The 27,614-nt window shown below is 32.8% G+C and overlaps 1 protein-coding gene and 1 long non-coding RNA gene across 3 annotated transcripts; both read left to right on the top strand.

The window, feature by feature from the left end:
* The first annotated feature begins 526 nt into the window (after nucleotides 1-526).
* LOC134706784 (uncharacterized) lies at nucleotides 527-2,485 on the top strand. The gene is made up of 3 exons (XR_010105662.1): nucleotides 527-597; nucleotides 1,772-1,934; nucleotides 2,287-2,485. It is a non-coding gene; the product is annotated as an uncharacterized LOC134706784 (long non-coding RNA).
* Nucleotides 2,486-5,903: 3,418 nt separating this feature from the next.
* Nucleotides 5,904-25,493, top strand: LOC134706778 (uncharacterized). 2 transcript variants are annotated; one of them, XM_063566045.1, is made up of 5 exons: nucleotides 5,904-5,940; nucleotides 14,022-14,119; nucleotides 15,536-15,614; nucleotides 18,456-18,593; nucleotides 23,358-25,493. In XM_063566045.1, exons 2-5 carry the CDS (start codon nucleotides 14,022-14,024, stop codon nucleotides 25,182-25,184), a joined length of 2,142 nt encoding a protein of 713 aa, XP_063422115.1. In that variant the 5' UTR covers nucleotides 5,904-5,940; the 3' UTR covers nucleotides 25,185-25,493. The 2 variants fall into 2 exon arrangements, with proteins under 2 accessions (XP_063422115.1, XP_063422116.1); XM_063566046.1 differs by lacking the exon at nucleotides 18,456-18,593.
* Nucleotides 25,494-27,614: the final 2,121 nt, after the last annotated feature.

Here is a 27,614-nt window from a genome sequence, read left to right as displayed (position 1 = left end):
CATTTTCCTCTATGTGAATGGACAGGCGCGAATCCAGTGGGGGTGGGGGGTGGGGTGGGGGGTTCCGGGGTTGGAACCCCCCCTTTTTTTTGGTCGATCAATGCATTTGAATGGTGACATGTAATTGGAACCCCCCTTTGTCCTGGGCTGAGACTACTATAACACTGTTATAGTAGTCTCAGTCCTGGGTTAGGAACCCCCCTTTTTAAAATGGCTGGATCCGCCACTGATGGAGGTGTGCCTTGATTGGCAGAACTACGAGATTTATACAGATACCGATAAAACAATATTCAAAGAAATAATTACGAATGTTGGTAATGTTTATTTAAACAGGTTAATGACACCAGAGACATATAATACAATCTGAATCTCTGATGACACATATCCAATAATTCCGTCAGTGTGAACTTTCCACTATATTTTCACAGCTCTGGGGGTGCTCCAAATAACGCTGGAGGAATTTAACATACATTCATATCCTGCTGTTGGATTCTCTCCCCATACCTTGATAGTACCAGGATGCTGCATGTTTACAGTCAGGCCTTCCTAACTTCCGGATAGGCGCCATATTGGAAAAAACTGGACATACTCAGAGAGGTAGGTCGTCAATTTGAAATGTTGAATTAAGAAAATCTAGCAAACCAATTTTGTATTGGATTAGTGCATATTGTACTGTGAGTTAAAAATTTATAAGTTATCATATTTTTATAAACAAAATTATTATGGTTATTGAGAAAAAGTTCAGGATTGCCAAGAATGTTGCGAAAACACATGTCTGATAAAACCAAGTCTTGGTTTTATGAATTTTGGACAATTGTTCGTTTTTGGATAAGAAATTTCTTTAAATTAAAGGTCCGATAAAAGTTTAATATGTTTTTGAATGTTTATATGGCAACAACATTGCAAATCGGGTGCAAAATATGCATTTTGACGCACATGTTATGCCGCTTCATTGTTATGCAAATGAGCGACTATAACCGGTTGTTTGTGTACTTTAACACACATGATGTATCATTGAAAACGTGCAGGCATTGTATGGTATGAATATTTCAATCTATCTGTAATTTAAACTTTAATTGCTCAATTCAATACATTAAGTAACATGTACTTTGACAGAGAGTTGTCTCATTGACAATCAATCGTATGTGCCATCCTTTTCTTCTTATTTATCTGTATATATTTTTAATACACACACATTTATATTATATGTATAATAATTTGAATTCAAACAAGTATCAGATTTTGTTCAGTTTCATTTCATTGGACTAGGGAGGACACAATTTAGAACAATTACATTTGTGTACTCTCAACTCAAAAGGGGGGGCACTACCTATACAGAAGGTGAAATATGCTGCTGGAAAACATGAAGGTCATCTTTTCAAGCTTGAAAAATATATGTGGATAGGTCTGGAAAACTATCAGAAGTATATGATTACATCATTAAAGTTACAATAATTTCTTTGTCTCTCATCCTTCTTGGTGTTACAAGCTGTTTTTTCAATCTCTTTTTACACATTGGTATTCTACTTTTTTATTGCAGAGCAAAAATATTGACAGGAAACCCAAACAATATAGGAAAAGGTTACATTTTCACCTATATCTGTATTCATCATGTTGCAAAACAATATATATCCATGTCAGATTGGTGAAGTTATTTCACTCAAGTATGGGTCCTTTAGCTACCCTACACAATGATATTTATTTATTCTTTGATTGATCCAGTACTTTATAGTCATGTCCATATTCATATTTTGTCTTCGTATAATTTCAGTCAGTGGAAATACTAGACACAACATCCTAGCTGGTTTTCCAATTTGTCCTACAGACTATGAAAACACTGCTGTAGTTCTTTGATTCTTTGATAACTTGTACATGTTGTTGTGATGTAACAAATCACTTTTCATAAACTACATGTACAAAATGAAAGAAAGAAGGTAAGTTATTAAAGTTATACTCAAATAGTTCTTCATTTTTTGAGTCAAAGGCGACAGGACACCCTGCCACTTTTTAAGAACATCAACGATTATTTCAATTTAATTTTTTAGATTGAAATGATTTTGTAAAATTTATATATTTATGATAATTTGATAAAGCTTAGAAAAATGTAAGTGTTTTGTTTTAAACTTTTTTTTTTAAATCTGCAATAAAATGAGAAGTGTTATTGTCTTAAAGACTTTAGACATTTATATATAGTTCACATTTAAATTGTTCTTTTAAATTGCATATTATTATTTTTTTCTTTAAAATAGATTTGCTTTTTGCTTCATGTACAACATTATATTTCAGGTTAGAATGCAGAACTGGTGAAGATGAAGGTTATAATTGTGATCTACATATTGATTAATTTGAAGCAGAATTTGATCTTAAGAGTGAAATAAAAAAAAACAGTGTGTTTTTGAAAGATGTTCCACTATTACCAAAACAACAAAAATATTCATTGTTTGACTGAGAGATAAAGTGTAAATAAAGAGTACTAGACACTTAATTTTCTTTTCTATTCAATTTTTTTAGTAGCTATATACAGCTATATTACCAAGCTCCAATTAGACCTATATTTATTTAACCCTGTTTCCAAATTATTTGAAATCTTTGGTAATCTTATTCAATTAGGGAGATATTGGTCTATGTATCTAGTGTTGACAGTTCTTGTTGGTTTTTTTGTTTGACTTTTAAGATACATGGTCCTAGACTCTTTGCTATAGGATATGCAAATAATACTGTATTGATGTAGATATCCCTGTTACATTGATCATTATGGTGTCTTTAAAGGTAGTGTTGTTTGTTGGTGTATAATCAGGATCCCAACACATCTAACAAGAATGTGTCCTCAGTACACGAATGCCCTACTCGTTCTATCATTTTTCATGTTCAGTGGACCATGACATTGGGATAAAAACTCTAATTTGGCATTAAAATTAGAAAGATCATATCATAGGGAACATGTGTACTAATTTTGAAGTTGATTGGACTTCAACTTCATCAAAAACTACCTTGACCAAAAACTTTAACCTGAAGCGGGACAGACGATCGGATGCACAGACCAGAAAACATAATGCCCCTCTACTATCGTAGGTGGGGCATAAAAATGCAAGTGTCAAACAAATAAAACTCAATATGACCAAAAGCAAACAGAGTTTCAAACTACTTAGAACAAAGTCATACAGAATGAGAATGTGGTGGGCTTACACATACTGTACATGCAAATTCTCCTGTAACTTGTGACGGTGTAACAGCTTAACATTTAAGAACAAACAGTTGAACACAGAAATATGAAAATATGTGGTAAGATTGCTAATTTTAGACAACTCTCAACCAGGGACCAAATGCATCTACTGAAAAATGACTCATACATTGTGTCCCTGCATGCAAAAGGTCTCTAGTCAATAAACCCTGAACATGGGCTGGTCTAAAAAAAAACTCCATGACTTTTAGTATAAGATGTGCTTCAGTAAATACAACCCGATGCATATCTAGAATTTGTAAAAGTGGTTTGTGGAGGGGTCCCAAAGCTAGACGAATTTATGAGTGAAACCTGCAAAAATCTTCACTGACCCTAAATGAAGCTTAATGAGAGGGGTGCGAGCACCCTAACCACCAAGTTTTATCCAGCTTCTGACAACTGCATTCCAAATATTATGGACATACGATTTATGGTTACATTGCTGGCTGCTGCTTACGGTTCATACCTAGCTGTTTCTTTTGTCACAGCTTCTAATCGTCATAGTTAAAAAAAAATCATCAAAGATCTGCAATCCAGATTTATAAATATGCAAATTATAGAATTAAGCAGACAATATATATCAACCAAATTTGTCACTATAAATTGGGTTAGATCCGCCTATCCTGATTCAGTGAACAATACTTAAGATAAAGAAGCCAACTTGCATGAAAAACTATATATATTTCTGGATCCGCCACTGAACCAGGGGCGGATTTACGTGGGGGCGTGGCGGGCGTGCGCCCCCCCTAAAATTTGCAAAGTATGGGTTGTCTTCAACTTGTTTCAGTATCAGAATAGACCATTCCTTCTTAACATTCAAAGTATACAAAACAGTCAGTTTAACCAGGGACTTTCTATACTAAGTAACAGAATCAACTGACCTACAATTTATTCAAGTTCTATAAATATTATATACTTCAAAGGAAGGTGTCTGATTGAAAAATGAAAAACATGTTTAAGCAGTTAAATTACAAACAATTGTTACATTGTTTTTGCCGTTTTATAATCAATTTCTTTGATAATCGAAGTGGCGAATTATGTATACCGTAAATACGTGCATGGCCGTATCCCCACAAAATAAAAATAACTTCGTAAATGTATCTCATTCTGATTTTAGTGGTTTGTGGCGAACACAGTATATGTATATATTAAGTCTGGCACGACCTCCGAAAATCCAAAAAGTTAAAACATATAATTAAAGGACAATTGGAAATCACGGCGAAAAGTGGAAATTTTCGTTTGCGAAATCTAATACTAGTATCTAGTATTGGTCATGTGAGCTGATGTGATCTGTCTTGTCTAACTTTGCTTCCGTCGATCCACTCGTCTATCTGTCAACTCTTTACATTTCCATCGTCCTAACCAAGTTTGTCGATGATGGTGTTATGGAGTGTTACAGTAATTCTTAAGTGAACCGGTTTCATTTCACATAATTTAAACCATGTTGAATGGCTAAGTGACATTGACGATCTGCAAACAAGGGCTTCGTATTTTTGTGATGTTTCTGTTTATCACAATTACCAGCACCAATGTTTTTCAGGGATATTTATGACCTTATATTGATTATTTTAGAAGTGCTGGTGTCTTCAGTGTAGATTGGTCTGCACACTCAGTTTGCATAGGAACACAGAATCAAAATAAAATGTTCGCATGATCTTCAGCTTCTGTTTTGGGTTGCAGCTTTATAAACTCTATCATAGATATGCAGAATGAATCTCGTACATGTAGTACGTAAGTTATTGGTGTTAGGAGTTTGTTGAAGATTTGAAGATTTTTCAAGTTTGTAAGCAGACCTTGTCATCATAACTGAGAGGTTTTTCGCGGAACAGGAACATATATTGTTTTACATCTGTCCGTCCCGCATGATACTATAGTGATTGTAAATTGTTGTCAGGTTGGATTTAGGTGGTTTCTACTTGAAACTTTAATTTCTTGCTGACTGTACCTCACAATAGTTCGAAATACCTACATTGCACCCCTTAGAAGAATATTTTTAAAAAATAACCTCAAAATTTTTTGCCTCGCTCCGCTTTTTTTTGTTATTTACAAATCTTTAAAAATTGTAACTCAGTTTAAGCAAATCAATGCTTACACGAGGATACCGCAAGTGTTATACATGATATCCAAAATCAAAATTATGCAAGAGAAAGCACCGATAGTTTTTCCCCCGGTGAAAAAATGCGTACTGGATTTGTTACAGAATTAAACTGGTTTAAAAAAAAACATTTTATGTAAATTTCTTGCTGAAATATAAATTCATTTTTAATTACTTTTACTCGATTAATGAAATTTGTATATCGGTAGACTAATTTAAACGAATAAAACAAATTTAAATTATTTTTCAAGTAGTCCCCCCCCCCCCCCCCCCCCCCCCCCCTTTCTATAGTTTTCATAATACACGTAGAAACACTTTGATTGAGTACATTCGTGTGCTAAGACGTGTTTGTTATCATATTTTGGGAGTGTAGAAGAAGACCCCAAATAACAGGTCAAGGGTTCATACACTTATCAAAATAAAAACACGAAAAAACTTTGAGCCAATCGAACTAGCAGGATAATTTATCGGTATGTTCGGACTGTATTCTTATTTGTTATGTAAAATCTAGATATTTCCGAAATAAAGCCGCCATTGTCTGATTATCACCTGAAGCGAGTTAGGCTCCCCTCTCTATGATTTCCCCTGTTACAGTTTCTGATTAAACGCAGCAGCATTTTCAAGAGTATAATTTTACTAAAGCGAACCATTATAAATCAATGTCTCTTTCAATTTTTTGATTATCTTTTCTACTGTAACTACGACGTGATCAACATAAAGTAGCGATACAGACACATAATACAATCTCTGACTTCTAAAGGTTTGTTACTCTACAAATATTTGATATAAGTGTATAAGCCTGTTTAACTATTTATTTTTCGTATCTTAGTTCTCTGATAATGCGGCATACACGAATTCCCGCGTAAATAAAGCCCTAATACTGATTTCGTTTGAGTTGAGAAAATGACAAATCTATGGTGTATGGGAGACAACTCATCTCGCTATAGATTATTAAGATACAGGGAAAGCCATTATAGTGAGCTATCTGAATGTACCTTTTAAAGAATAATCTTAATCAATATCTGTTATGCAGGTTGGGACCCCATTCCCCCCCCCCCCAAAAAAAAAGAGAGATATCTCTTAAATGAAGGACTGTCCCACAGACGAGGTATCATTTTGGGGTTGTAGTAAAGAAAAAAGATAATTTAGGCAAAACAAGTTTTATGTGTTTTTCCTATTACATCTTTGAAAAAATAAAACATATGGTGGGTACCTTTGTAGGAAACACACATCTTTTTTTTATTTTGCCTTAGCTTTTTTTAACACGGAAAAGGGGGAAAAAGGGCTTGTTAGAAAAACAACATTTTGTCCCCTGCACACCCTTTTTACTTGCTGACTTATAATTGTAAGAATAACAAAAATGTGCTTTTTTTGGCTAATGCTCCTGGATACAATGTAGATAGAATATGTGCAATGTTGGGGACATTGCAACTCTGTACATTTATTTTACTATTTTAGAAGTGATTTTCCCTCACAACTTTTGGGTATTGATATTGACTATCAACTTAATTTTAATCACCACATTAAAAATATTTGTCGTAAAGCATCCCAACAACTGAATGTTTTGAAGCGCATTGGCTGCTACCTTACTAAATTGAATAAACTGACAATTTTCCACACATTTATTTTATCTAATTTTAATTTTTGTCCTTTGGCATGGCATTTTTGCAACAAAAATAACACCACCAAATTGGAAAAAATTCAGGAAAGGGCTTTACGATTTATATATGAAGACTATGTTAGTTCATATGATGAACTACTTTTACGAGCAAAGGTTCCATCACTGAAAATAAGACGTATGCGTAACATGGCTATTGAGTGTTTTATAATTTTATATAAATTGTCACCACCATGCTTACATGATTTAGTTGTATTGAAAGACTGTAAATATAATTTTAGATATTCTAATATTGTAGATATACCTAGGGTCCGAACAACAACCTATGGTAAGAACTCTTTTAAATACACAGCTGCTGTTTTATGGAATGATCTACCTGATGATTTTAGAAAAATTGCTAATTTTAGTCAGTTCAAAAATATTTTAAAGTCATGGAATGGAAATGACTGTAAGTGCACAGTTTGTGCAGACTTTTAGTTAATATATTATGCAAATCTATTTACCATCTAGATCATATCCCATTTTTTCAATTTTTATGCTATGCATTTTTTACCAGCTTTTATGCCTAGTTTACACTTATATGCTTTTAGCCTTAACATCTAGCTTATGCTTATATTCTGCTTTTAGTGCTTCATTTTTGTGCTGTGATATTTATTGCATGTGTACTATATTATGTATTGTGTTGTTATAAATGTTGTACTGTTATATAATGTCTCATATGTCGGTTAAAAGCTCATTAGAGCTTATGTTTGTCTATGTTTTATATACCATGCCGACTCTAAATAAAGCTTATTTATTTATTATTACAATAGTTTTGAATTAATTATCTCACATTTTTACCAATAATCAGTGGTTTTCAATAATAAATGCACACAGATTTATTTATGAATTTATAATATAGTATCCATTTGGTGTTCTTCTGTCTCCTTTTTTCCCTCAGAGAAAAACTTTGCCAGTATGATGAACTTTTATGCACGAGCGGAGCAGTTTGTCAAAAGATGACATTAAGTGTTACCCTTGATAGTTCATCTTACTGTACATCTTTCTCCCGTACGTCTGTCCATCCCATTTTTGTCATTTTTACCAAAGACAAATTTAATGAAACTCATCCACACAATTCTGAGATTCAAAACTTGAAGACAGATCTGGAAAAATCAGTATGACGAGATATTCTAAATATATCCAACCTAAATTATATTATAGTGACACCATTGTTGGAATGCCACACTACGCAGAAGCAAGGATATCCTTCACAGGTTATTTAAATCATTCTCAGAGATCGTGCACTAATTAAAAATTTGTGTTTGTTTAATTTAAACAAAATTTTGTTTGCTGTAGATGATTCAAACATCAACATGCAATACTTTAATTAGTAGGTCAACAACTTTTAAAGTAAACAAAGTCTGTGGGGATACATGATATTGGGGAGAGAAACTATTTTTTTCATCTTTTTTTCTGTAAAATTCTGTTTTGAGAATCTTCCTCCAATTCAGGAGCACTACAATTGATGAGTAATTATCCACTAAAATTAAAGTTAATGTATCTGCACACTTAAAATATGACATTTAGTATATGATGAGTAGTCTCCCATTAAAACTAAAATTGTGTACCAACATAATCATTGTAATGGTAAAAAAATAATTAAATTAAAATTGTTGCATTTGTAGTTTTAACCTATTTATTCATGAGATTTACAAGTATTTCAAAATGTAGGGTCTGGAAACAAGCTTCTCACAGTTTACATCAATCATAATGTTTTTTTTATTAGTACCTGTATCCCTGTGATAAGAGTTGTAACTGGGAACTTATACTTATTGGAAATTTAAAACTGAATAGATTTTTCAGTCATAACTTTCTTGAGAAAAAAAATAAAAATCTTAAAGTATTGTCACAAAAAATGGAAAATGGCCCTAGCCTGCAGTTCAGTAGTACACGATTAAGATTTCAAAAAATTGTAGTTGTTGTTAAATGACAGAATTCAGTTTAATAATAGATAATTAACTATCAACTTTAATCTAATGTTTAGATTTAGAAGATGCAGATCTCTTCAATGATTGGTCCAAATTGAATCCTAAACTAAGGAAAGAAAATTACATTAAACAACTACATTAAGGAAGACTATCAAAAGACCCCCCCCCAAAAAAAAAAATTAATAAAAATAAATGAATAATAATACGGAAACAGGGGCTGGCGGTCTTTCTCCTCAGAGCTATTTAGCTCTTTGATTATATGATTCTGTCCAACCATTTTCATTACAACACTCTCCTGTAAAGGAGCACTATATATAAAGCTAGCTGTCAAAATCATGTTCTCTGATTTAATTCAAATTCTCATATTTGATTTATAACATGCATGACATATACTAAAACACACATCTCAATAAAAACAAGTCTGAAATAAACAGTTAACTTTGCATATATCGGTGAAAAGCTCATTAGAGCTTATGTTTGTATTGTTTGTCAATATGCCGAATCCAAATAAAGTTTTACTTACTTACTTACTTACATTAGGCCGGTGACCAAAGTCGGATTTATAAAATTTTAATCGTCAAAAATGGTACACGGCTATATCATATATCATTGGATTCGGAAATATGTGTACTTTGAGATTCTTCTGGTCGTCAAATGAATATATGGTGCAGTTTTTCAGAAATCTTAATCAAAGGTCATATGTCATTTTCAAGGAAAATTAAAATTGCATATCTAACTCCAATTTAAATACCCTTTTTACAGTAGAATGGGTTGAAAAGTTAAATCTATTTTCTTTCTTATTCAATTTTTCATCCAAAAAGTGGAAATCCATCATTATATGAGATTTCCGAACACACGTATGCGACTGTACAAAAAGGGGGGTAGTTTTTAGTTTTACATGATGTATTTTTTTCAAATAATAAGAACAACGTCTGTCAAAACTTAACAAAATTTATAGAAAATTATAAAAAAAATATGTATTTATTCATATAACCATCTAGTTTACATCAATGAAAGTGAAAACTTAAGTTTTTGCCATAAACGTTGAACTCGGTTCATGCAAAACAGACAACACAAATTATTTCAAAACATACTTATAGCTGAGTTTTGACAATGTCATGACGATTTCTATGACATAAATTTGTATCAATAGGAAAATAAATCATTTAAGATAAACTTACAACTTCAAAAAGGTATGTTTTATGAAAGAATAGCCTTTTATTCGTTTGAAAATAAAGAACGTTTCGGTTATTCAATCCCAAACTAAGTGACGCAAGATCATATTTTTTTATGCGGGATATATTGACATAGCACTAAATATACTTAACTTTAATCAGTAATTCAGACCTCAAATGACTTTTGTAATGTAGGGACGTTATTACGACGTTCTGACCATTGGCTAGAATATGTATGTTCGCAAGTGGAAGTTTTAGCAAATCTCGAATGCCGGTATTGGTCCGTAGTGTTTAAAGAACACTACAAAATTCTTAAGCCACGAATCCTATAATGATATTGCGAATATCAATGTTAAACTTCGGACATTAAACGTGTTGTGCCTTGCAAAAGAGTGGTGGTCAAATATTTGTGTACCACATATAGCAAGCTTTTATCCATCACCATTGGACATCATCGTCATTGCTAAATACACTTTGGCCATGTCAATCTATGGGGGACATAAAACAACTGAAACATCAGTGCATCTGTGATCCGCATCGACAGTATACACTAGCCATGATCACATGACTGTAGTCTGTGCAATGTTTCCGATTGTCGTGGTCGTTATGCCCTACATTCTGGTCTGTATAAGTGATTTGATATCTGAACTAGGGATAGCATTTATATCACACTGCTGATGGTAAAAAAACACTTTCTTCTGTGAATGATCTTGTAATTTAGAATACAACAGTTTGACTCCCAGTAAAGGTTCATAGTGGCTATATGACAAATAAGCATTAAACATCCTTTACTTAAATGTTCTGTTTTAGAGAATGAAATTCCTCGTCTTGGCTGTAGTTTTCTTTAAAATAGATGCAAGCATATAAAAGAGAGACAAAAGATACCAAAGGGACATTAAAAGTCATAAATCGAAATAAGCTGACAACGCCATGGCCAAAAAATGATAAAAAAACCACAGACAAACAATAGTACACATAGCACAACCTTTGATAGCCGTGACTTCGGTTTCTTGACTTGAGCCGGCTGTCATTTTGTCTGTATGTCTCAAAGAAACACAGGCAACAGGACGTAAGTTACCGATGGTTATGTTTAAAACAAAGCTAGGGTAATTCCAGTAAAAACAAAAAATAGTTCAGTTTGGTTGTGTCAACAAGATGTTACCCGTGTCATGCGAATCAAAAGTATCATTATATAACAAACAGGAATGGAACACAAATTAATTGCAAATTTTCAGATCTGATCTGACACTTAGTATCTAAAAATTGTAAACTGCAAAAAGACGTGCTAGTGAGTTGGGCAGCGAGAGATTAAATGTATCATTATTCGTGATACGGTAATATAAAAACCTAGTTTGTGTCTATTTCAGTCGCAAGTTCTTCATAATTAAGAACATGACACCAAAATTAACTTTCCAAGTTCGACACTCAGGTGTAACAATTGAAACAGAATCTTCTAAACTTTCCGCGGGCACACAAGATAACCTTGTTTTCAGTATGTTTCGTGTTAATCTTTGGTGGTCTATGTAGAGTTTTGCAGAATTTTGTTTGTCATTTACGTCGTTCTTCTACTTTTACCATGCCGTTTTAATAGTATCGTCGACTAATATGTTTGAATATCCCTTAAAATTCTGCGGCCTGTTTTAAGTAGTCAGGGGTACACCCCTGTCCAAGATGACTGTATTGACTCAACAAGCACCACCATAGGGTTTCATTTGAGATACGTGCACATTATACGATGGCGCAGAGGAGTGTAGTACATTGAGATCTAACTGGGGAATTGACATTTGGAAAGTTAAAATCGCCCTCCAAAGTTTGTCATAATTTTTGTTTGTAGTCGTCAATCCGTCTCAATATCAAAGAAAAAGGCCAAGATATGAAGCGAACGTTCTAATTTCTGTAGTACGACTATCCTTTATCACAAGCTAACTTGGAAATGTAAGTACTGACTGACTAAAATGTAGGTATAAAATTATATCTGAATTTTGAAATCATAGAACTCAAGCAAAAAGGTTTACTTTAGGTCTTTAAAAGATTCTGCATTTCAAATTGCAGTGCGAACTGTAGATAGCACTACATTCATGTATGTCATGTAGACTTATGCATCATTCGTATCCATTTTTATTAGAAACAATTTTCAAGCCAATAGAATGAACCTGATGATAGATGTATATCTATGAATTAAAGTCACAATTGTATGCGCAATCTTGTATATATTTTATCATTACACGAATCAACTGTGTCAAAATACCTCAATTTACTGTACGTTTGTAAAAATAAATCAATTATTCTACTTCTGCATTTAATAGAATAACACTATTCAAGCTATTAAAATGAATGTTTGCTTCTTTGAAATGATAACGCAAGTTTCAACGGACTTTCTGGTTTTATTATCTTTTGGGGATTTTGTCGGATCCCTATTTCTTAAATAAACCATTGAAAAACTTATTTCGCCTTTTACATAAATAAAATCAAAATAACACAACCTTAAAAAAAGAATTACGGACACCAAAATAATTCAACGAAACAATAAAACATCTAAAAAAAACAAGTAATTTCAAGTCCAAATATTACAGGAAAACTATGTCCCTGCCCAATCATGGACGGGACACAACTATCCGTAATATTTTTAGGTAAATGATTGATGAGAAGAGATTTTTTAAATTAAAAAAAATATCGTTTTAAACAATACGACCTCATAAAAACATGTGTACATGAAAAGAAAAACTGTAGTTTTATTACTTTATAGTAGATACGATATAATCCATTCATCAGCGCTTTGTTGTATGATGTTGAATCGGGTAAAACACAAAATTTCCCTGTTAACAGTAGTTTTTACCATCATAATTTGTCATCAAAAGGCTTTGAGGATTACCCTTTTTGCCAAATGCATAGAACATTATGTTTCACGTTTAAATAATACAAAAAAGAAAGATATACGATGGCAGCTTTTGAATAGAAAAGCCAAACTGCATGCCACTTATGATATGCATTTGATGTCAAATTTGCTGACTAGAAGCTGAAATAAAAAAATACTGCACCATACGACTTTTTGACGACCAATCTTTAATTCAAGTAAATTCATTTTTCTAGGACTGTGCCAACTTTTAGCCGTGTACCATGAAGTGAAATTAAACTCCTTTAATAATCGACTTTTTCCTATTCTGTCACTGCACTACATATACTCTTAAATGAAAATAAGAATTTTGTGTGTATTTTGGTCTAAACGCTATCTAATTAAATTATTGAGATGATCTTCAAAAAATGTAGACTGTCATAACTCAATATTAACATAAACATTAATATAAATAGAATTAATCTATGTCTGTGTTTGATTTCATGTTATAGGTTTAAAAAAAAGTTAATTATCATTTTAACCTGTATAAGAATGATATTTTGTGGATCGAAGATTTACCTTTGTTTCACTTTCAATGTTGACATTCTATTTCTTTTGATATGACTTCTGTTTAAATGAATATTTTGATACATTTTTGAAGATATTTGAAATATTGTTCTTATTCTTTCCTTAAACATTTGCTTTACAACCAGGGTGTAGCCATGTTAGTCACTATATATTTTAAGACATACATCTATTCGGGAGCTACCATTTGATTTTTAATGAGGGGGCTAGAGGGCTAGGATAAAAAGGCAGGCAGGACAGGAGTTTTGAGTAATAAAAAATGGCTGGATGATGCACTTTGCACACAAAAAAAGGCAGGATGAAAATTTAGGTAAAAAAAGTCAGGATAAACTAATAAAAAAAGACAGGACCAAATAGAGTGAAAAATTAAAAGGCAGGAGATTACAACTAAATCAAATGGTCGCTCCCTTAGGGAACTTGTGTAGATAATAGTTATGATAATTTTACAGCATAGATTAAGAAAGTAAAAGTTTTTGACATTAAGAGAATTGAATCTGATGTTATATTTGTTTTACATATTTTCAGATGTATCGGTTGGTTGGTCACGTGACTGCAGTAGAAAATGGAGTAGATGTAAGACGACGACCATTGTTTGATGATCAGAAAGAATATTCAGTTGGAGGGTTGGTTATTTGTACTAGAGTATTTATTTTGAGATGTGTTCTATATACAAATAATGAGATGTGGTATGGTTGCCAATTAAACAACTATCCAGTGACCAAACATTCACTTAGGTGTTGGCAATTATAGATCACTAAACATCCTTCAATAATGGTTGATACATGTATAACCTAACATGTGAGAGTGATGTAACAGTACAACATAAGAAAAAACTTTAGAAATTAGTTGAAAAAGGTTTAACTCATCAGAGGGATACAATAGACCACTTTCGAGTTCATCCGTCACCGGCAAAAACTCGTCAATTATGCACGCCTATATGACGTCATTTACCAGATAGAGGGGCTCGCCTGTATCCCTGCACTATTTACGTTCATCAAGCGTCTTAGTGATCGTCTTTGTGCAGGATAAACTAGAAATAATGGTTGCTCTGTAGGTACTTACTGACAATTCCCTAATGACAGCAGTGTTGATTGTCAATTTTGAGAATTCAATTTGCCGAATAATTCGTACAATATAGAATTATAGTTTTCCAACCACTCGCTCAACATTGGAAGGGAAGTGACGACGCCCCTAAACGCACAAATGACGGTGATAAAGGCGCGTATAATTGACGAGTTTTTTCCGGTGACGGATGAACTCGAAAGTGGTCTATTAGAAATACAATGTACATCTGACAGACAGGTCATGGACAGGTACTTATACATCCCTGTAACAAACAAGATATGCTGCGCATCCCTTGGAGTTACTGACAGCTAGTTCAAAGTCAATAACAATTCATCAAAAATATCATGCATCTAAGACTTAAATATCAATACACTGTATATAAGTTATATAATGTGAACTACATTTAACTTTGTACAAGTTTTTATGAATTGATAAGGGAAATACATCTTACACTGTACAAGTCTTTACAGCATGAAGTGGTATGGGAAATACATGTTACACTGTACAAGTCTCTAAAGCATAGCATGAAAAGGGGAATACAACAAACAATGTGCAAGTCACTACTAGAACTGGTAAGGGAAAATATTCAACATAGGACAAATCTCTTTTTTTAACATGAACCAGTAGAGACAAGATATCTTACACTGTATAAGTCTTAAAACAGCATGAAGTGATAAAGAAATACATTTAAAATGTACAAGTCTATTCAAAATGAACTAGTAAGGAAAATACACCATGGATTCATGTAATGTACAAGGCTATCAAAAATAAATTGGTAAGGGAAATACATGTTACGCTGTACAAGTCTCTGAAGCATAACATGAAAAGGGGAATACAACAAACAATGTGCAAGTCACTTCAAGAGTTTACACTGTAAAAGTTGATACAAGAGCTGTTAAGGGACATACATCTAACACTGTACAAGTCTATACAACATTCTAGTTTATATATTATTAGCTTTTGATTATTTACAGATGTAAGGATTGTTATATAAAGATAGAACATGCTGTTCAGAATGAATTGGCCAGAATATGCATAGATGAAAAAAATAATGTGAGTAACTATTTTAAAATAATTGAATTTTGGCTGACATCGTTTTGTTTATCATATCATAGACACAATTTTGTCATGTTACCATGAGGTCATCAATGTTTTTTCATGAATTACGCCGGTTTAAAATGAAATAGAATTAAATTATAAGAAATAAATGTAATATTTTGTCAGTCTATTTGAAATAACATAAAATATGTGGTGCACACTGTTTAATTACCCGCTACACACGTAATTCAGTATGGACCACATTTTTATGTTATTTCTCATAGACAGAAAAAATATTACAGTCATTCCTGAAATAATTTCACTGTCCATTGTTGTTTCATAACTGCAACTTTTGTGGTTATATCCTTGCTGTTGTTGTCCCCTTCAAAACATAGAAATACCAGGCGTCCATCCTTCTGTGTGTCCATCTGTTGCTTTGCAAGGGACATAGAAATACCGGGCGTCCATCCTTCTGTGTGTCCATCTGTTGCTTTGCAAGGGACATAGAAATACCAGGCGTCCATCGTTCTATGTGTCCATCTGTCCAGTCTTTTTAGCGCTCTCACATGTACAATACTTGCCAGATTATATCATAGGTTTACATCAGCAATGTCTTAGACAAGTTTCGAAAAATCAGAGCAGATTTAATATAAGAGTCATGTCCCTTGGCAACAAATACATAATGGAAATCAGATTGCATTTGCTTTGAAGCTTTCATTTCTCTTAAGATATTAATAAAATGTTTAAAAGGACCCCCCAACAAGTGCTTTATATTTCAGTTATTGTCCTTGTATCTTGGATAGATAGAATATTTGCAACACAGAGGACATTGGAACTCTGTTCTTTTATTGTTCTGTCATTGAAAGACACTTATTTGTTGTATTATATTTTATGTATTTAGGATTATTCCTTTGAAACCAGCTTCACTCGATATAAACCTGATTTGTGTACACAGTTATAAGGTTACATTTGTAGGATGATATCTGTTCCTTAGTAACTACTAGAACACACCTGTGATATCGCGGGTCCGTGACTAAATTAAAGTTTATAACTATAAGCAAGCCTTATTTTAGTATTAGTATTGTCATTTGATAAAGTCATGGTGATTATAAGATAAACAGTTTTCTCTGCTTTCAAATCTTTCTGTTTGAACCCGTCGAACTGGAACTTATCAATTATTGGTAATATTAATTATTTGGAAAACAAAAGGTCCTGGAATGGAGTATTTTTTAATCACCAGCATTGTCCTATATTAGTTATAAATAAAGTTGAATTATTTGATTCGCTGTTTTACGTCATGTCCGTTAACAAATTGAAAACTGTACCTATACGCTTTATTTTTAGTCCAGATTTTTAGTATTCGTATTGGTATCTTAGAAAGTCTTACTGATTAAAATACTACAATAGTTAACAATTTGACAATTAAGTAGTGTCAACCCTGTGATTATGACCCGTGTAATACTATATAGCATATTAATCCTGAATACACCGTTTGGTGGTGCGCCTGTCAGATGCGGAACGTACAGATAAGGTAATCGGTAACAGGTAAATATACTATTGGTATCGGTATCGGTATCGGACTCGACCCGGAACTTCTTAATTATTGGCAATATTAATTACGTGGAAAACGAAAGGGCCTGGAGCGGTGTAATTTTCAATCTACACCTTTGTACTATATTAGTTATATATAAAGTTGAATTCTTTGATTCGTCGTTTTCACGTGATGACGGCTGAAAAATTGGACCTTGTAATTTTAGTAACTATACTGTATATAGACTATACATGATGAGTCCCTCATCTGAAATAAACAGATACTCTTGTTTTTATCTTATACCAAAAAATAAAAATAAAAAATGTAATATTTAAAACTAAAAAAAAATTGTATAAATTAAAAACAAAGAAAATTTGTAAAAACTGAAAAATACGAAAATATATGACCAAAAACTTTGAACAAGAAATATTTTGATAAATTATAATTTGACAAAAATTATTCACATAAATTCATTTTAAAAACATTTACCAGGCATGCGCTGGAAAGTTAACATCAGTACATTGATGGTTTTCTGTAACAAGAGAAGAAGAAAAGAGTCTACAATTTTTAGTTAATGTCTTGCCTGATGTAAATCACATGACTTTAAACTGAGTCTCTTGTGCTAGTGTTCATTCAGGACATTTTTTTTAATAAATGTATATTGGAGAATTTATGAATATATACACAATAGATTGAAATCATTGTGACTTTATGGCATATACTTGTACATGAACATGTGCACTCAATGGGTTTTATTCAATCAGTATCAGAGTTAACTTTAACTTGAGAGTTTATGTGAAACTAATATAATTTCACTCCTCTGACATCATACAGCAATGGATGTTGTCAAGATGTTGTTGATGTTGCTGTTGTGTTAATAAAGAAATTGAGAATCTGTATAAAACGATATAATTCCATTCATAATTTATTGTTTTATCATCAAAAAGTTCATTGTCTAAATAATAGAGGAAAAACTCATTCAAGAATTAAAAGATTGAAAAATATTCAACATTGCCAACTTTAATGTTTATGGTATATTTTTCCAGTTAGAGGTTTTCACCTTACATTTGGATTTTTTTATGTAATAACTTAACAACTCAAAACAGTCATTCAAATAAGTTAAAAAGATACTTAGGTACACACATACTCATTTAAACAATATTGTAATAAATTCAAAACTTGTAGGTCCTCTTCGGCTTAAAATCCAAGATGGAGTTTTTAAAAAGTTGGCAAGTACGAACTGTATTTTTTGGTCATTTGTTTAACATTTTTCTATACTTTAATTATTGGATTAAGTTTAAACTCTTTTTGTTTTTTTTCTCAAGATTTCTATTATGCCATTGTTACCTTCCCATCAACTGACAGTGAATTTTGAGCCTGTGGATGGTCTTGTTTCATTAGAAGACAATGATATCTTTACTGTTGCTGGTCAAATGTTCAGAATAACCACCAAAGCTGGAATGGTAAGATTGTGATTGGCTATTGTAGATCAAATTCTGTTAAAGAATTTCTTTTAAAAGATTGTAGTAGTTTCTGGTAATTTTAAGGTCGGTTTAGACTAAGGATTAAAAAAAAGAATTATCAAAGAGTTTCTAAAAAAAAATTCCAAAGACAGATAGTTTCAGGATGAATACTTTAGTATAAATAAATAGAAATCAATGAAATTTTAACACAAAGTTTCTAACCACAAAAGGAAGGTTTGGATTGATTTTGGGGGTTATGGCCTCAAAATTTTAGAAATTAGTGTCCAGAAAGGGGGCCCAAATAAGCATTTTTGTAGTTTCCAGTCAAAACTCGTATTAAATAGGTCCCTTAAACTTGTTTTATTGAAAATGAAAAATCATGCTTTATAAATGAAAATATATAATCTGTCTCTATAACTTACCCAAAAATCAAATGCAACACAAATCATCCTAGCCCCCACCAGAATATAAAATGGTTGTCCCCAAAGGGCGGGGGGAAACTCATTGTACAAGAATAATTTTGTTAATCTTTTTGGAAAGAAAGTTTATTTTTTGGTCTCCAACTTGCTTGTTAGAAATTTTACATCTGCAGTGCAGCCAACTGAATTTTTGGTGATAGTTTGAAATTCTACAACACTCATTTTGTAAGGAATATGAAAAAGTTTTATTGCCTTCAATTGTAAAGGAACAATTATTTATACTTCAGTATACATGTTACCTCAATCAATTTGTATGTTGCAATGCTGGTCCAGACCTGGTATTGGTCTTATTTTTGTCAAGAGTGGACTTTAGCATAGTGATCCAGTGGCAACAGCATTACCTTACTATTTAAAAGCTTAATATTTTGGAGGGTATAATACCTGGATCCTTGTTACTTTGCATATAGATACCTTAAGTTAGGAAGTTTCTAACTGATATTTGTCCATTGTCCTTGACATCATTTTCATTGTTCAGTGACTACTTGGGGAAAAAAAGTTAAGATTTTTAGTACATGTATTCTTACTTTTTCTCTCATTATGAGTAAAAGGATAACCATATTTTGCATATGGCTACCTTTCAAGGTCCTCATGCCAGTTTTCCTTGACCTTGACCTCATTTCATGGATTAGAGAATATTTTAAAGTTTTCATGGTCAATATAAAAAAGGATATGTTTAAGTTTGTCTCAACTAAATTTAATACCAATGTGACAACTCTCCACAAGAGACCAAATGACACAGAAATTAACAACTCAAGTTCGTTCTCAGATACTATTAGCAATAGGTTATATGGAATGATTGTAAGGTGTACATGTCCAACTGGCACTTGTCATGTAACCTTGACCTCATTTTCATGGTTTAGTGGTTAAAGTTAAGTTTTTGTGTTTTGGTCTGTTTTTATGGAATACCATATGCAATAGGTTACCTTTATTTGGTGTATGTAAATATGGTTCATTACTCAATGTTAAGTTTTTATACGCCCCTCAAAACCCCTCAAAATTTTGACGGTACGTATTATGGTATACAACTGTCTGTCTGTCTGTCTGTCTGTCTGTCTGTCTGTCTGTCTGTCTGTCTGTCTGTCTGTCTGTCTGTCTGTCTGTCTGTCTGTCTGTCTGTCTGTCTGTCTGTCTGTCTGTCTGTCTGTCTGTCTGTCTGTCTGTCTGTCTGTCTGTCTGTCTGTCTGTCTGTCTGTCTGTCTGTCTGTCTGTCTGTCTGTCTGTCTGTCTGTCTGTCTGTCTGTCTGTCTGTCTGTCTGTCTGTCTGTCTGTCTGTCTGTCTGTCTGTCTGTCTGTCTGTCTGTCTGTCTGTCTGTCTGTCTGTCTGTCTGTCTGTCTGTCTGTCTGTCTGTCTGTCTGTCTGTCTGTCTGTCTGTCCATAGTCCATAGTCCATAGTCCATAGTCCAGCGTAAACATGTCGCACGGTAACTTGAGAACAACTTATTAAAATTTCATGAAACTTAATATTGTTGTTTCTTATGATGGTCAAATGATCTGTATACTTTTTGGTGAAAATAAGATTTAAACTTTTTGAGTTACTGCACTTTGTAACTAAAACAGGGGTGTGTTTTTTTCACATGTTGCACTGTATCTCAAAAACGATTCTTGATTATGGCTTAAAACTTTAAACACTTCTTAGTTATATTAATCTCAATATCTGTATACTTTTTGGTGATGATTCAAAATTTCATTTTTGAGTTATTGAGTATTTTGTAAAAAAGGGGGAGGGTTTTTTACATGTCACGCCATATCTCAAAATGATTTATGATTATTGTTGAAAACTTTACACATGTCTTTGTTATATTAATCTAAAGATCGGTATACTTTTTGGTGATGATTCAAAATTTCATTTTTGAGTTATTAGTATTTTGTAACTAGAGGCTCTAAAGAGCTCACCTTGGTCTATGTGAATATTTAAGAAAGGACACAGATGGATTCATGACAAAATTGTGTTTTGGTAATAGTGATGTGTTTTTAGATCTTACTTTACTAAACATCCTTGCTGCTTACAATTATCTCTATCTATAATGAACTTGGCTCTGTTAGTTTCAGTGGAAAATGATAGTGAAATTTTACAATTTTTATGAAAATTGTTAAAAATTGATTATAAAGGGCAATAACTCCTTAGGAGGTCAATTGACCATTTTGGTCATGTTGACTTATTTTTAGGTCTTACTTTGCTGTACATTATTGCTGTTTACAGTTTATCTCTATCTAAAATAATATTCAAGATATTAACCAAAAACAGCAAAATGTCCTTAAAATTACCAATTCAGGGGCAGAAAAGCAACAACGAGTTGTCTGATTCATCTGAAAATTTCAGGGCAGATAGATCTTGACCTGTAGAACATTTTACCCTAAGTCAGATTAGCTCTAAATGCTTTGATTTTTGAGTTATAAGCCAAAAACTGCATTTTCCCCCTATGTTCTATTTTTAGCCATGGTGGCCATCTTGGATGGTTGGCCGGGTCACCAGACACATTTGTTACCCCAATGATGATTGTGGCCAAGTTTGGTTAAATTTGGCCCAGTAGTTTCAGAGGAGAAGATTTTTGTAAAAGATTACTAAGATTTACGAAAAATGGTTAAAAATTGACAATAAAGGGCAATAACTCCTAAAGGGGTCAACTGACCTTTTGGTCATGTTGACTTATATGTAAATCTTACTTTGATGAACATTATCACTGTTTACAGTTTATCTCTATCTATAATAATATTCAAGATATTAACCAAAAACAGCAAAATTTCCTTAAAATTACCAATTCAGGGGCAGCAACATAACAACAGGTTGTCCAATTCATCTGAAAATTTCAGGGCAGATAGATGTTGACCTGAATTGCACAATTTTTCCCCATGTCAGATTTGCTCTAAATGCTTTGGTTTTTGAGTTATAAGCCAAAAACTGCATTTTACCCCTATGTTCTATTTTTAGCCATGGTGGCCATCTTGGATGTTTGACCAGGTCACTGAACACAAATTTTTTAAACTAGATACCCCAAAGATGATTGTGGCCAAGTTTGATTAAATGTGGCCCAGAAGTTTCGGAGAAGAAGATTTTTGTAAAAGTTAACAACGATGCCGTTCGCCAGACGCCAAGTGATGAGAAAAGCTCGCTTGGCCCTTTGGGCCAGGTGAGCTAAAAAAGGGGGAGGTTTTTTTTACATGTTGTGCTGTATCTCAAAAACGATTTATGATTATTGCTTAAAACTTTACTCACTTCTTTGTTATATTAATTGAAAGATCTGTATACTTTTTGGTGATGATTCAAAATTTTTTTTTTTAGTTATTGAGTATTTTGTAAATCAGGGGAGTTTTGTTTTTTTACATGTCGCGCCTTATCTTAAAAATAATTTATGATTATTGCTTAAAACTTTACACACTCCTTTGTTATATTAATATAAAGATCTGTATACTTTTTGGCTTTGATTCAAAGTTTTATTTTATTGATATTTAGTTTTTTGTAAAAAAAACAGGGGGGGGGGGGGGGTTCATATGTCCCTTTGTATCACAAAAAAATACATGGTTATTGCTTAAAACTTTCTCAGAAACTATTTATGATTATTGCATAAAACTTTCACACAAGACGACGGGCATATCATATGCTCATGGAGCTGCTGTTTATCGTTTAATGGTCTGATTTTCTTATATTAAAAGCAATATATCAACTTTATTTGGTGTACAAAATGATTGTAAGGTGTACATTTATATGTCTGTCTGGTTATTGTCTTCTGACCATTACCTCATTTTCATGGTTTATTGGTCAATCTCAAGTTTTCCTGGTTATGTTTGTTTTTAGAAACTATATGCAAAAGGTCAACTATATTTAAAGCATGTAATGATTATAAGATTACATATCTGTCCAGCAGGGTTCATCTGACCTTGAACTCGTTTTCATGGTTCATTGATCAATGTTAAATTTTCCTGGCTAGGTTTGTTTCTAAAATTCTTTGTGCAATAGGTTAACTATTGTTTAAAGTATATATTTGGTGTATGGAATTATTGTAAGATGTACATAAAATTGAGAATGGAAGTGGGGAATGTGTCAAAGAGACAACAACCCGACCATAGAAAAAACAACAGCAGATGGTCACCAACAGGTCTTCAATGTAGCTGTTTTTAACTAAGATAAATTTTAGTATTAGAATTATTGACTGCATCTTTGAAAACATAAAAGTCACTGCTGTTTCTTCTCTTAGGCTATAACCTTATATGAAATACTTTTATAGATTTATATTCGAAAATAATTCAGATGTGGTAAACTTTAATTAAAAGTTTTCTCTTTTCCAGGCCAGTGGAGACCCATCTGAGGAAGCATACATTGCACTGAAAAGTGTTATCAAAAACGTATTCACCAAAAAGTATAAGCTGAAGGATGCACTGGTTTATTTTAAAGCAGCCTTCAAAAAATGTCAAGATGACCACAAAGAAAAACTGATGAAATTAACATTTGATGAAAACTCCTTACTGAACTTGGCCTGTACAGAAGGTGACCTTGAACTTGTTACATATCTTATAGATAATTGTAACTGGGATGTGAATTATTGTGAAGGTACCCAGCATCCTCCTTTACATTCAGCCATTTTGAATAAACATGTGGAAATTGTTTCCTACTTACTTGCATTTGGTGCTGACACTAATCTAGTCGATTCTATGGGTTACAAGCCCCTGAATTATGCCTACAGATGTACAGATACCAGAGCATTGGAATTAACAAAAATGTTAGTGTCAGATGGTGCAGATATAAATTGTACCACTATTGCTGGTAAAGGTCAAAAACTAGAATGGGGACCAGTCAGTGAGAATAGAAAGATAAAATTTAAAGATGAAGAAGTTATTGAGATAGTTGGGGATTCTGACAATCTATACATTGGACAAGATGAACATCCAATGATCTTCTGTGCATTGGTTGATGAGTTTGAGATATTCGGTTATTTTATTGAAAGGGATGGAATTCCCAACGACATCCTATGTAATGCACTTGATGTATATGGTGCAACATTGGCACTCAATTCAAGGTTTGAACAATCTTTAATTTTATTGAGAGCAGCTACAGATATGAGATATGGGGATCCTGATAATAAGTTGGAAAAAGAAAATGTGAGGGAACGGAGACCAGTCTATAATTATAGGAGTGAGATGATGTGCCTTGAGGACTTCAATAATTTAGAGAGTAACCCAAGTTCTATTTCTATGATGACTCAAGCGGTGTTGATTTACGAAAGGGTTCTACCTTTATATACTGAACAATATCTGGATGGATTGTTAACTCTAACAAACAAATGTGTTGATGAGGGCCATTATGAAATGGCAATAGGTCTCCATGTTGAGTTACAGAGAGCATACTGTAATGCCGCTATGGAAAGGATATCTGTGTTAAAATATGACGATTGTGGAACTAGTATTGCAAACATGTTGACATTACTGAACAATTCCCGTTGGAGACCATCATTTGAAGATAAAATGGTAGTTTGTGAGCAGTCATACCAAGCAATCTTGTCAAACACTCAATTTAATGAAACCTACAATCCTTTCACAGATAACGTTATCTTTGCATGCTGCTTTGCATCCATGCGTTATATAATGAGTTTTCTACAAGATCAAAACATTGAACACAAAATAGTTTTTTACCAGTTCATAAAGAAATTAGTGGACAGTGATTTTAGAGATGAAGATGGTAATACTATGCTCTATAAAGCCTTAGAGCTTCAAGAATTTAGCTTCTGTGATGAATGTAGCGTGTTGAACAATTATGATAATACTGACATCATAAAGTTATTGTTTCAGTATAATATAGATGTAAATAGCACTTCTTATGAAGGGAATACAGCTCTTCATTCTCATATGCATTTCATAAATAGATCAGAAATGAATGATGAAGATAGAGATATGATTAGACTGTTAGTGAAGCATGGCAGCCATCTTGATTCACAAAACAAGAAAGGAGAAACAGTTTTAGATCTGCTTCGAGTGGGAAATCATGATTTGTATGATTTAAACTTACTACCCTTGCAGTGTATGGCAGCTTCAGTGGTAGCAGAATATAAACTGTTGGTTGGGAATGAATACCCTGAGGCAATTGTTTCAATTGTAAAACAACATGAGTTACCAACTTAGTTGATGGAGCAGTGAAACAAAAATTAAATGTTAGAAGTGTAATACCACTAAATTATAGTACATAACATCTGGTTGTATATGAAAAAGGGTGGGAAATAAATATTCCATTTAATTTGGCAGTTGTAAGAAATTAATCCAACATTTCATTGCAGTAAAAAATTACCTAGTCATAAACAAATATCTTGGGTGTTTCAAGGCACAATTATTTTTTAATTTGGTGTTTCAATATAATTTTATTTTGGAAACTTGAGGTTACATAGTTACTGAAGTTTGTACATTAGAAAAAAAGGAGGGTTAAAGGAGAAGGTTTGATAAAATGGTCCCCTTTTTTAACCTAAATTTCAAATTGGGATTTATTGCTTATTTTAACAATGAATAATAGCTAATACAGTAATTAAATTAGAAATAAGTCTTTTTGTTGCAAATTGTTGAAAAAATACCTGCATTTTATTCATGACGTCACAAATAGTACTCATTTTCATTTTCAACGAAAAAACAATGAAAATGGGTAAGTTTCCATTGAATATTTGGACAGGAAACATAGAGCGCATACGTCGACAAAAAAGATCTTTGACATTAATGTGTGTAATGACATTTTACATGTCTAACTTGAAGGTTTAGGTTGCACTCTATGTTTTCTGATCTGAAACTTGGCTGAAATCATGCCGATTTTGTCAAATTTCGCCCAAATCCCTTATTTTGATCAAACTGGGATGTAAAAATCAACGCTTTTTGATTGGTTACCTTCAAGTGACAGTTATTTTCTCATATGCAATGAAGTGTATCGTGCAATTTTGTTCATAGTACTGGACATGATAAAACTGAACTCATGCCAAGTATTTCTTTATTTGAAACAAAAATAAATTTTGCCCAATTTTTTCAAACATGCACAATTCTTTTCAAAAGTACAAATTTAACAAAGACTAATAGGGGAAGATCAATGGTGGTATTACACCTTTTTTTGGGAAAAAATACTCCAATCGCCAACCAACATTAAAACGCCATCTAAGTGGACAAAAAATAGTGAAACAAATATATATAAACTGTTTGATTGGCATTAATTATACTCCATAGTCACATAAAATTAAATCTCATTTTAGTTGACATAATAACGAAACAAATATGAACTGTTAGAAATGCTGCAAAACAATTGCTTCAATCTTCCAACAAAATGAGACACCACCTTAGTTTATGATAACGTTATGGACGACTAAGTAAAAAATGTTTTAGTTTTTGTTGAGCCTGCGACTTAAGTCACATAAAGCCTGACAAAGGGATAGTAATCTGGCAGTGGCATTTATTAAATTCTTAAAAAATCTTAATATTTAGAAGGTGGAAGACCTGGATGCTTCATACTTTATAGATACATTATGTTAGGAAGTTTATGTCCGTCACATGTCCATTGTCCTTTACACATTTTCACGGTTCAATGAATACTTGAAAAAAATGTTAGAATTTTTTGTAATGTTAATTTCTCTCTTATTATGAGTAATTGGATAACAATATTTGGTATGTGTGTACCTTGTAAGGTTCTCATGCCTGTCCGAGAGTTTTCACCTGACCTCAACCTCATTTCATGGATCAGTGAACAAGGTTAAGGTTTGGTGGTAAAGTTCATATCTCAGATACTAAAAGCAATAGGTCTAGTATATTTGGTTTATGGAAGGATTGTAAGGTGTACATGTTTAACTGGCAGATGTCATCTGACCTTGACCTCATTTTCATGGTTCAGTTGTTATTGTTAAGTTTTTGTGTTATGGTCTATTTTTCTTATACTGTATGCAATATGTCTACTATATTTGGTGTACGAAATGATTGTTAGGTTTTCATGTCCAACTGGCAGGTGTCATCTGACCTTGACCTCATTTTTATGGTTCAGTGGTCAAATTTAAGTTTTGAGTTCTGGTCTTTTTAGCTCACCTGGCCTGAAGGGCCAAGTGAGCTTTTCTCATCTGTCTGTCGTCTGTTGTTTCCTTCGTCATTAACTTTTACAAAAATCTTTTCTTGAAACTACTGGGCCAAATTTAACCAAACTCGTCCACAATCATTATTAAGGTATCTAGTTTTAAATTGGGTCCGATGACTGCACCTGTGAATCAAGACGGTTGACATGTCTAAAAATAGAACATAGGGTAAAATGCAGTTTTTGACTGAAACCAAAGCATTTTAAAACAAATCTGGCAGGATAAAATTGTTCATTAGGTCCAGATCTATTTGCCCTGAAATTTTCAAACCATTCAGGCAACCCATTGTTGGGTTGCTGCCCCTGAATTGGTAATTTTAAGAAAATTTTGCAGCTATTGGTTCTTATCTTGAATATGATTATTAGATAGAGATAAACTGTAAACAGCAAATAATGTACAGCAAATTAAGACATAAAAATAAGTAAACATGACCGACCCCTTAATGAGTTATTGCCCTTTAAAGTCA

This window comes from Mytilus trossulus, chromosome 2 (assembly GCF_036588685.1).
Source record: "Mytilus trossulus isolate FHL-02 chromosome 2, PNRI_Mtr1.1.1.hap1, whole genome shotgun sequence".
Classification (NCBI taxonomy): Eukaryota; Metazoa; Mollusca; class Bivalvia; order Mytilida; family Mytilidae; genus Mytilus; species Mytilus trossulus.
This window is presented reverse-complemented; position numbering and strand designations above follow the sequence as displayed.

What these genes read in the sequence shown, in the direction of transcription:
- LOC134706778 (XM_063566045.1), top strand. Translation starts at nt 14,022, where the DNA reads ATGTATCGGTTGGTTGGTCACGTGACTGCAGTAGAAAATGGAGTAGAT. An exon ending in AAAGAATATTCAGTTGGAGG is followed by an intron (nt 14,120 to 15,535) that starts GTTGGTTATTTG and finishes GATTATTTACAG; the next exon opens with ATGTAAGGATTGTTATATAA. An exon ending in TAACCACCAAAGCTGGAATG is followed by an intron (nt 18,594 to 23,357) that starts GTAAGATTGTGA and finishes TCTCTTTTCCAG; the next exon opens with GCCAGTGGAGACCCATCTGA.